Source organism: Stylophora pistillata, chromosome 6 (genome assembly GCF_964205215.1).
Source record: "Stylophora pistillata chromosome 6, jaStyPist1.2, whole genome shotgun sequence".
Classification (NCBI taxonomy): Eukaryota; Metazoa; Cnidaria; class Anthozoa; order Scleractinia; family Pocilloporidae; genus Stylophora; species Stylophora pistillata.
This window is the reverse complement of record NC_142524.1, coordinates 2,441,141-2,452,451: the sequence shown is the minus strand read 5'-3', so window position 1 is coordinate 2,452,451 and position 11,311 is coordinate 2,441,141. Positions and strand designations below refer to the sequence as shown.

At 38.0% G+C, this 11,311-nt stretch overlaps 2 protein-coding genes across 4 annotated transcripts; one reads left to right on the top strand and one right to left on the bottom strand.

Moving 5' to 3' along the window:
- Window positions 1-2,763: 2,763 nt before the first annotated feature.
- Window positions 2,764-8,295, top strand: LOC111327298 (DNA repair protein XRCC3). Of its 3 annotated transcripts, none has more exons than XM_088762762.1 (8): window positions 2,935-3,071; window positions 3,147-3,226; window positions 3,511-3,846; window positions 5,340-5,488; window positions 5,996-6,208; window positions 6,440-6,471; window positions 6,796-6,910; window positions 7,124-8,295. In XM_088762762.1, exons 2-8 carry the CDS (start codon window positions 3,178-3,180, stop codon window positions 7,244-7,246), a joined length of 1,017 nt encoding a protein of 338 aa, XP_088618888.1. In that variant the 5' UTR covers window positions 2,935-3,071; window positions 3,147-3,177; the 3' UTR covers window positions 7,247-8,295. The 3 variants fall into 3 exon arrangements, with proteins under 3 accessions (XP_022787181.2, XP_088618888.1, XP_088618889.1); XM_088762763.1 differs by having other exon boundaries at window positions 2,986-3,071; window positions 3,150-3,226; XM_022931446.2 differs by lacking the exon at window positions 3,147-3,226 and having other exon boundaries at window positions 2,764-3,071.
- Window positions 7,975-11,144, bottom strand: LOC111327296 (regulator of chromosome condensation). The gene is made up of 4 exons (XM_022931445.2): window positions 10,934-11,144; window positions 10,376-10,569; window positions 9,604-9,792; window positions 7,975-9,258 (listed from the first exon to the last, which is right to left on the bottom strand). Exons 1-4 carry the CDS (start codon window positions 11,016-11,018, stop codon window positions 8,431-8,433), a joined length of 1,296 nt encoding a protein of 431 aa, XP_022787180.2. The 5' UTR covers window positions 11,019-11,144; the 3' UTR covers window positions 7,975-8,430.
- Window positions 11,145-11,311: the final 167 nt, after the last annotated feature.

Here is an 11,311-nt window from a genome sequence, read left to right as displayed (position 1 = left end):
CTCCAACTGAAATGGGGTGGGCGAGCTTGAAGTCTTAACTTAGATGGGTGAGAGTGTTCATTCAACGAGAGAAAACAATTTGTGACACAAACAAGCGACCAGTGTCAGTTTGAAAATTTTTCCGTCCACCCACTTTATTACTTCGTTCCGCTTTCTGAGCAATATGTTTAAGTAGGCAGTATTGAACAGGCTAAAAGTCCATTATTCTGACTTTCTAACCACTCTAAATCTAAATAACATAAAATCTCTTATCGGTGGGTGGTTGTTTTGGTAACAAGTGCCGACCTCAAGATAAGGACCTTGTGTACACAAGACAAGCCATAAATCTGCTATATTCTGAAGTTGTTTCGCAGGGCTACTCAGCTACAACCAATGTTCAACCATCAATAAATTTCAAAGTTGATTGCAGAAGTGAAATAATTTTGATCCCAAGCTAATAATATAAAGGAGAAAATGAACGAATGGCGTGAGAAAGCAAGGTTCAGTGTGTCGCGTGATATGGACAATAAAATCATTATTGATGTTGACCTGACACAGAATATTAGGACAAGTATCAAAACAGCTTTGATCCATCATATGTTTGTTTATGTATTTTTGGCGTTCTTGTTGACTTCGGCCCCCTTAAACTTCTCAGTTTCACCAATAATAATGCTGTAAACTACAAGAGGACGACCTCTGACCAACCTGAAAGTTCTATGTAACCCACGAGAAAATATGAAGAAAAATATCACCACCTCCCCCCTCCCACTCGTCTTCCTATCCAAATTATTTACGAGGCAGCTTTGTTTGATAATTAGCGATTAGCCTGTTAACACACGAGGTATAGGGGGGAAGGGGGTGTTTGAGTGTTCTTCGAGTTATTTTGTCTAAGTATGCACTGAACTACAGGAGTTTTCTCCACTTTCCTTCTCAAGGAACATGAATATATCGCGACGCTTTCACCCCCCCCCCCCCTGCACCTTTTCAGGGGTTAGGGGGTTGGCTCCTATTCTTTTCTAAGAGGGAATACTGAAGACAATCTAGAGAAGAAAGGGTGAATTTGCTATTTTCATTGATCTGAGGATTTCGATCATCAAAGCTCCATTAAATAATTGTAAAAAAAGAAAAGCTCCGAAAAATATTTGTGTCAACTGAGTTTAGTTGAATGAATGGATGAATGAATACTGTTATTTAGGTGTCAAACTGAAATAGCAGTAAGGAACCACTAAATGGGGACATAATCAATAAATTAAAATAAAGAATTTAAATAAATAACACTATTTCCAGTTGATAATGGCGAGTACGTAGTAGATAATATTATTTACATGTGCATAGACTTAATAAAATACTAAATTGTTTACTATGTATGACATGAAATACAATCAGAGCAATGAGTATCGGCCAGTGAGGAATTTAAATCAAGCTTTCTAATACGCTGCCTTAATACAGATAATGCAGATAGATTTTTAAGGCCCAGTTCAGACGCCGATCTTTTCATGAGCCGAACCTAATTCCTTGAATTAAGTACATGAAAAGATCGGCGTCTGAATCAATTTGGAACGGCTATTTCAATTTGCCGGAACGGCTCATCCGTTCTTCCCGCCTGGCTTGGCCGAGAATTTCGCCTTTGGAACGCCATTGGAACGGCTTTGATTCAGACGTCGTACTTTTCATGTGCCGATCCTAATGCATAAACTATTATAATGTATTTTGCAAGTAATGTGACTAGTTTTACTGGAACTGTATTTGGAACGGCCAAAAATAACGGCGTCTGAATCAACAGGCGTCCTTTTTTAATTTGGGTCGGTCCAAATTCAAATCATGTTGAGTTCGGCTCTGAACCGGGCCTAAGTATTAGACCCCACAACTTTGGGCCAATGAATTTGATAGAATGCTTTCCATGTGTAGTCGTTTTAAATCTAGGCATGGCGAACTCCTTGTTTCTCAGTGAATATTTGGTGTTTGTCAGTGGAAAAGGTCTGCAATATTTTTCAGGCAAATGTTATTTTTTGTCTTGTACATAAGATCAGCTTTATCCTGTAACCGTCTCTTACGTAGGTTGCATAGATTAGCGGCTGTATTCAGTAATTTATCATAACTTGATGATCTGTCGCAGCAAATGGCTCTACGTGCCCTTTCTTGTACACGTTCTAATTTTCTACTGTCGCTAGCACGACAGAAGTGCCAAACAAGGTGCGAATAAGTTAGTCAGGGAAGAATAGCAGCTTTAAATAGTTGTAGTTTGGCACCGTAGTGTATTAGTTTCCGAGTGGCATCAGGACTCCTACACGCTGCATGACTGCTTTTCTCGTAAATTAAACTTGTGTGCTCATCAAAACGAAGGTGCCTATCTATAGATATCCCAAGTAATTCCAAGCAGTCAGTAGATGTTACAGCTTCATCGTCGATGACTACTTGAGTTCCGCCTAGGCCCTTATAGATAGTGCTTTTAAAAGTAGTATATTAAGCTACGAGCATTGCCCGATTTTTTCACATTATGCTCAAAATTATGCTGGTTTTTTTCCAAATTGTGTTGAAAATTAGGCAAGCACAATCACGTAAAATCAAAGTTATGGCCCCATATCCAAGGGCCTAATTTAAGCCCTCTGCAGATCATCTCAAGATAATATGGCAAGGTAATATGAACTGAGTTCTTGCGGATACTCAGTTGGCGACTGGTTGGTTGGTTGGTTGGTTGTTGGTTGGATACTCAGTCGGCGACAAGAAAATTTGGAGACGTTCCTCCTCTAAACTACGGTGAAAATAAGGAAGGTTCGCCAGTACTCCGGGAATGCATTGTGTTATCTACTAGAAGCGTTATCTGTTTATTTCTAGGTCTTGGAGGATTAACCCTTATAAAACCCTGCACGATATGCGAGCCTACGTTTCCTTTGATGAACCTGGTAACTAAAGCGGTACCATAAATCCTTGCGAGAAGTTTATCAGGGCGCTCGTTTTAAACATTTAGGCTCCTCGTGACCACAAAGTGTACCAAACTAAAGTCCTTTTCAATTTAAAGGAAAAGGAATCCATAATGAATACCATAGAAAGACTGGATGTTCATCCTCGGATAATAACAGCGCTAAAAAAGAGTAAGAACCTGTGCGATTTGGAAACTCTGCTTTCTGTCTTGAGACAGATTTTGTCCATACACTTTTTCATTTCAGTAGGTCAATCATTTAGTCAGAGAGTCTGTGGATGAGTCAATCAGACGGTCAGTCAGACAGACTGTTAGACAATCAGTCAGGTAATCAATCTGTCAGACGGTCAGTCACTCAATCACCTAGTCACTAAGTCAGTTAGTCCATTGATCAGTCTGTCAGACGATCAGTCACTCAATCACTCTCACTAAATCGTCCATTGATCGGTCTGTCAGACAGTCAGTCACTCAGTCACACTGTCACTAAGTCAGTCAGTCCATTGATCAGACAATCCATCAGTTCATTGGTCAGTCTGACAAGTGTTACTTTTGTTTTGTTTTGGTTTTTTTTTTTTTTTCACTTACAGTAGTCTGTTTTACTCTAATTTCAGCAAAGTTAACAAACAAGACCACGATTCTCTGTATGTCAGCTGCAGATCTGGAAAGAGCCACAAAGCTTTCTTCTTTTGATGTCTCTGTTCTTCTTAAAGCTGTTGCACTTTCACTCCCTTGTCCACCCATGAGAACTGCTTTGTCACTTTATAGGGATTCACAGGGACACAGATTGTCTTTAGGGTGCCAAATATTGGATGGTTTCTTGCGTGGGGGCATCCTGAGTGAAGGCATCACAGAGATTACAGGAGTAAGCTCCTCTGGTAAAACACAAGTTTGCCTCCAACTTTGCTTGTCAGTTCAGTTACCTCATGAACAAGGTGGTCTTGAAGGAGGTGTGTTTTTTTTTTTTGTTCATGGTTGTTAGTTCTCTTAGCTTTATAGCTCTTCATTGGATCAATGTAATATGTTTAAAATTGTTTGTGTTAAAAGCTCCAAAGGATGATCACATTGTTATTACCAGCAACTATGAAGAAGGTAATTTTCAACCCTTGATCTTTATTCTTGATGACCCTCTTTAATAATAATAATAATGATAATAATGATAATAAATAATAAATTTAATACTTATATTATAGCAAAAATTCATGATAAGGATATGATCTAAGGCACTTTACAATAAGTTAAAAAATATCTAAAAGAAACCGTAGGGAACATGATAGTTAAATTACAAAATGAAAACAAAATTATATTAACAATAAATTAAAAAGCGATAAAAAATCTATATAGTACAGAGTCTAAAAACATTCACACAATTAACAGTATGCTTGTTTAAAAAGATATGTTTTCAGTTGTTTCTTAAAAATATTTACACCACTTACAGCCCTTAGGCTTTCCGGAAGAGAGTTCCATAAAAATGGGGCAGCTACCGAAAAAGCTCTTTCCCCAGTGGCCTTGGCAGATCTAATTGCTGGGTGAGCTAATAATCTAATTACCGGGCGAGCTAATAATAATTCTGTGTACTCCACCACTCAAGTTCTCCACAATTAATCTTTAGAAAAGTTGAGGGTTAATTGTTCCTTGTATCTATGGTACCATATTTCTTCAAACAAGGGCACTGCCCATAGGTATTGTCAAACAAGCAGGTAGATAAATCATTTATTAAAAAGAAACACCTCACAGTCTGAAGACTGAATTACGTGTATAATATACAAGAAACAAAATTCATAGTTAAAATAGTTTGAAAATCTTAATAATAAAAATATACAAATCTAATAAAAACGTTTCACTTAGGATAATCTTGTGTTAAGAGAATATACATACTTAAACATATATATTTACATCCTTAGGCTATGGCTAACAACAAAAAGATTTTTTAAGACGATCAGTCTTGCACACTGGCACGTTAAACTTCCTATTGCTGCGCAGCTGCCTGTGGTGCTCAGCTTTAGGTGGCAGCAGACCTGCGAGCTTGTGATTAATGTCAAGAACAATGTCATTAAAAAGATCAAACGATAGAGATGCTCTCCTGTCGTAAAGACAGGAGATGCCTGCCTCTTTGAGCGCTCTGTTATAGCTTGCATAAGGAAAGATAATGCGCAAAGCACCCTCCTTAAATAAGTGCCCCCCTCACTTTCTAAATGGTAGGAAAAAAGAAAACCTGTTTCTATTACCACTGTACAACCTTTTAAGCTTCTGCTACAGTGGAATCAGTACTGGAGTATAAAAGCACCCCCCCTTTATTAAGCACCCTCCTTCCAATCAGCTCCCATATTTTTAACTGAAATTCAAATTAAGTGCCTATGTGTTTTTTCAAGGAAATATGGTATTATAATTTTTCATAGTTTCAATTCAAGTTTATCCATTACAGTGTCTTCTTTCATGTTAGGTGCAGTTTACATTTCAACTGAGGATGTTTTCCCCAGCAAGAGACTGCATCAGCTGATACAGAGTTTTACCAAGAGTCAAGCAGTTCATCTAGTTAGTTGTAAATGGAATCTCAGCGATAATGTTTTCATTGAACATGCAGCTGATGTGGTAAGTTCTGATGATTAGAATTTGATCTCTGATCTTTTTCTTTGTAAAAGACTTTGAATCAATGTCAATATCTAAGCAACTGCACACCTACCCCTCTCCCAACCCCTTAAACCTTAACATCAGCATGTATATTCTCCATAATGTTCTCCATACTTTTTCTAAGGTGTTGACATGGAGAATTTGTTTATAAACAATCAAGAGTATCATTAGTTGGTGATCATTTCCTTTATTCTTGTGACTGTAATGTTTGGTTCAAGGGTGATATTGTAAGGAGAATTTAGATACTAGTAATTCGAACATTAACCCTAACTTGCGATCAGCTGACTGTTGTTGAGTTAGGGGAGGGGTGGGTACACAACTGCTTAGAAACTGACGTCGATCCGTGGTTTCTTGGCATATCATTGCTTCTTGGGAGAGCAGCTTTGGTAAGAAAAGGAACCTGAAGCTTACATACACTTACAACAAGTTCAAGCTGTGACCTACTTGTTTTTAATCTAAATTTGACAGGATGACTTGCAAAACATCATAACACATCGTCTGCCACTACTGCTGCACAGAAGAGCTATTAAGCTTGTGATTATTGACTCCATTACAGCTCTTTTTCGTGTGGAGTACTCACTTGGAGAAATGTCAAAGAGGGCAAAAGTTTTAAGGTGTTTTGGTGCACAGCTTCACAAACTCAGTCATCTTTACTCTGTTCCAGTAGTGTGTGTAAACCAGGTTTGTATCTCAGCCATTTCTTTAATGTTCAGCCTCTAAATAACATATCAGTTAAAATTTAAACCCTCAGGTTTGAATGAAAATTCTTCAAACTGGAGATATATTTCGTTACCTAGTCTTGAGAATTTGGCAAATGTTGCATCCTGAGTGGATCAACAGAACATGGCAATGAAATATCCATTAAGTAATTCATATTTCAAGTCATTAATCATTTCAATTCCTTCTATTTAGGTCTCGGATGTAATTCAAACTGAGGGAAACAGGTAATCTTTATTTCGTGTCGTCTTTGCATTTTTTTTTTGCATTCATTCATTAAATGGAAATATACCAATCAACCCAAGTTCAGCCAACAAATGGTTTTTACAGGAATAGTGCACAAAAACTTGTATTATTTGAGTACATTTGTTCTCAACAACAACTTAAATTTTAAAAAATAGAAATTTTACTTGAAAACCCTTATTCTTAAATGTGATATTTTAATGTCACCATAAATTCTTCAGATTGAGATAATGCTAAATTATTACTGCAAAGGAGAGAACTCCACATATTAAAATGTCCGTATTATCATCTGATTTTCTTTTAACTAGCTTGAGAAGTGGAAATAAAACTGTTATTCCAGCTCTTGGACTGGCTTGGTCAAGTATGGTTACCACAAGGTTGATGTTGTCACGCACAGAGCAACTGATACAATGTAACAATAGCGTAAGCCCATGGTTTTATCACAATTTGTCCCACTGTCTCAAATTTTGCACTCTATATTAGTCTCCTTTGCAGCCATTGTTTGGTGGGGAAGAGAGTGTGCTGTGTGACGAGACCAAACAATGGCTGCAAAGTAGACCGAGTCCATTAACTCTAATGAAGGTGAAATACCAGGTTATGGAGAACTGTTTTCTTAGTTTGTATTTTAACCCACAGGAAAGGAACCCTGTAATCAAGAGACAGTTACAGGTCATCTTTGCACCTCACCTCCCAAGCACATCTTGTTTCTACTATATTGATGCAGAGGGTGTGCATGGATATAAAGAAGAGTGGTGCTGAAGACATGAAGGAGTTGGATTCACAAGATTCCTAGTGAAAAAAAATTTATACAAATCTATTCAAAGAAATTCAAGTTCTGTGGCCAAGTCAGTCCATGGAGTAAGTTCCATTTCAAGAGGTCCTCCTCAAATATAAATTGTACAAGCTAGCTTCCATGCAGGCCCTCATTATCAACACTGCAAGACACACATTTTTCACCCCCTGGGAAGATTTGAGCCAAGACAGGAAGAAGCTTGCTGAAAGTCGGGAACTATTAATAAGTGCTAGACCCACGACAGACCTGTTGCTGGCTGATGTTGCACAATGCCTCTTATTTTACCACTGGGAAGGAAACCCTTTGCAGTAACAGCAGTAGTTTGCAAAACAAGCTTAGCTGATTTACATTGCAGAGGAATGCTAGCTCTGTGAAGTGATTCAAAAATGTGTTTTTCTAAACCCGGTCACTCTCGCACAGGGTTGTGATTAGAAGCCACTAAGAGGTGGAAGCCCATCAGCTATCAGAACATTTTGTGCTGATTACTTTGTGACTTGTGATCAAACTGATTCTTAAATCAATGTCTGGATAAATAAAGTTACTGCAATATGTCCCAGAATGCTAAAAGTCACATCTCAAAGAGAAAATTTTGACTGGCAGTCCACATGTAATGAAGAAGCTTAAAAAAGAAATGAAAATATAGAAAAATAAAATAAACAAATGCTCTTTTACAAAGTGAAAAACAATATTAAAATCCTTCTGATTCAAAATTTATTTGAAAATATGAATACATAAGGGTTCATTCACGAGCCTTGTTTGATGTCATCTGTTTGTTACAGATTGAATGACTGTCTAGCAGATATTCTGACTTTCTTTTTTTCGGTACAATTAAAAATAAGAGTATTTTCTCATCCAAACCAAGTTTACCTTGCTGTGATGGGTGAATTAAAGAAATGACAAAATAAGCTTGTTCAATAATGAACATTATTAACTCTTAGCAAAACATATGACAGTCACCACTGTCTAAAGTGTAATAATTTACATCATTTGTTTTTAAAAAAAAAAAATAAAAAGATGTTTTCAAAGAAAATTATGATGATTACCAGTAGATTTTTTGTGCCACTTCAGTGACACATTCCTCAGAATGGAAAGCTATTTATTCTTTTGCCATACAAATTAATGTTTTACACAGAGAAGTATGGTTAGTTCATTATTTCCTGTCTTTCACTAGTAATGCTGTATGCTGTCCTCCAGCAGAAACCCCCAACACCTCATGAAGTTCAGACTGCAAGTTCTTCCCTTCCACTTTCACTGGTGAAAATTCATCCTCATCCTCTCCTGTACCCAGCTGAAGGCAACTTCCAAAACCCCACGAGTACAAATCCCCCTTACTTGAGACAGCCAAGCTAACAGCTTCACCACAAGCAATCTTGCAAATGGGGTTCCATTCTAATGCTGCAACTAAAACTGGAGAGGTAGTTTCCTTAGCATCTTCACCTAAACCAAGTCTTCCGTATTCTGCTCTTCCCATTGCATACACTTTGCCACTTGAGTCTAGAACAATTGTGTGGTGCTGACCACTGGCTATACTGACACACTTGTTATTGTCTGAGATTAAGGATGTAAGAGCTTCCACCTTTGTTGGAGCATAAAGAGTTTCAAGATCTCCAGTTCCCAGCTGCCCATAGTTGTTTAGTCCCCATGCATACACTGCACCATCTTGAGAAACAGCAAATGTGGAGTAGCTGCCACAGAAAATGTCTTTAAATGTCAGTCTTTTCTTGTCGCGAACTTGTTTTGGGTTTAAGATGTACTGCAAACCCCTACGCCCCCCACGACTAGTAAAGCATCCCATTATTCTTCCCAACTGGCCTTGTTCTGCACAGCCCCAGGTAAAGATATTTCCATCCTTTGTCAATGCTACTGTGTGGTCATTCCCAGATGCTATTTTAATAATGGGGTTGTTCTGAAGTGTTAGGATAACAGTGGGCTTGTGTTTGACACCATCTGCCTGTAGACCAACTTGTCCACTTGCATCCTAAACATGAATTCAAATTATTATAACATATAATACTGTTATGATTTATAACAACTGAGAGAGAATGGAGGACAGAGAAAAAATCTAGTACCAACAAGTAGGATTTGTTGATTCCGCTTGAATGACTAATGGAAAGCCTTTCAAACAGGAGCGAGTTTTTCAAGACACCCCATAAGGGAAGGCCACGTGCAGTCTCCATCTGATATTAAGTAATAGATGATGTAGAGAACAGTTTTGTTACTAAAAAAAAAACCTAGAAACCAAGGGGAATCAGTAATCAATCATTCTTCCTGATGAAGCATCAAGATCCATCCAAATTTAGAAGAATTAATTTCTGATAATTACCCTGTATGTCCCCCAGCCATACACTGTTCCTTGGTCAGATAAGGCCATTGTATGACTATCCCCTGCTGACACCATGACAACATTTACACTCTCTATATCTTGCACTGGACCAGCAGTAAACTCTTCACCATTCTCACTTGAAGTAACACGGCCTAAAGCTCCCTCATCATTACAACCCCAAGTGTAAACCTGTATAAGAAAACAACTTTTGTATTGATCAGCTTTTAAACTTTCACCTCCCAAGATCTGTTCAATAATTCTCTCAATTCAAGATGACATTTCTTTGTTGATGAGCACAGAGTTTTCATTAAGAAGTATAGTTGAAAGAGAAGTGTTAATCCTTTAACTCTCACTATGGTCACTCCTTGGTGCACAGAAATCAATTCACCAAACATCAGTTAACACCCATTACACCCTAACATCACTGTGCTTACTCTAAAATCCTAAGGATGGCTGCTCAATTCTATTGGGCAGCCATGCACTTTATTTTATTTGTTTTATTACTTTTTTTTGTAATGCAAATTTAATTTAATTCAGGGGTGCAAATAAAGTTGTTGTTGTTGTTGTTTCCATTACATTTCCTTTGGCAATGACAAGGAGAATTTGTTTTACAATCAAGAGCTTCTTTGGTTGGCAATCATTTCTTTTATTCTCATAACCCTACTGTTTGATTCAGCGGTGATACTGGAAGGAGAAATTAGATGCTAGATACTCTTGGGGCTTTGAAAAGGTTAAGAGAGCGCTGTTGATAAATCATGCAACCTGACATCACCTTTCCACTGTCAGTGAGAGCTACAGTATGCATTCCTCCACATTCCACTTGAACAATTTCCAGATCATCAAGTCCTTTCACGATGGCTGGTTTCTTTCTTTCCAAGGTATCTTCACCCAGACCTAACTGCCCCACATCACCCTGCCCGAGTGTCAAGACATGCCCAACTTCCCTCTGGTCAACACTTGCGGCTTCTGTAACCAAACAGAGTAATTGCTCACTTTAAATACTACCTCTGCTCAAAAATGGATAAAATATCTAATGCTCTCTATATAAGATGGTTTAGATAAAATCAAAGCTCTGTTGTATGTTTCAGCATACAATACTGTTTCTCATTCCAAAAATACAAATATTTTAGCCATGCATGAAATTTTTATGTGTGTATAAGCTTACAAAATTCCACACAATTTGAATCCAGTTATCATATATTCCAACAGATGATATGCAGTTAGCTCTTCATGTCAGAGAGGTATTAAATTAACGAAACCAAGAACTGACAAAGGTCGATCCCAGCAACACATTATGTACTGAGTCGCGGGTTCAGTGAGAAAAGCTGACCTCGCTTGTCTTTCTTCTTGTTAACTGCCTCCTTCGCAGGTTCTTCTGCCTTCCTTTTGCTTGTCTGACGTTTCCTTGCAGGCATTTTTGGTTTTTATTTCCTTTCGCTTCAACAGAGCTAAAGAAACGGAGAAACAGCTAAAGGGCTCTGATTTCCTTCTAAACAAATGTTAACTTTGAGTTCACCTCGTGCGAATAGCGGAAAATGCGCGCGCATTGAAGGCGGGAGATTTGAAAAGTCTCGTGGGAAGATGTCGGGCCTCCTTCGGGATACTTTCGGGACCTTGTCGTCAGTTTTAGTGGTTTGGACGATCTCGAGCCTAAAACTTTTCCTCACCATCAGCATTATTTCTCATTTTTTAATTTTAGGTCTGGAAA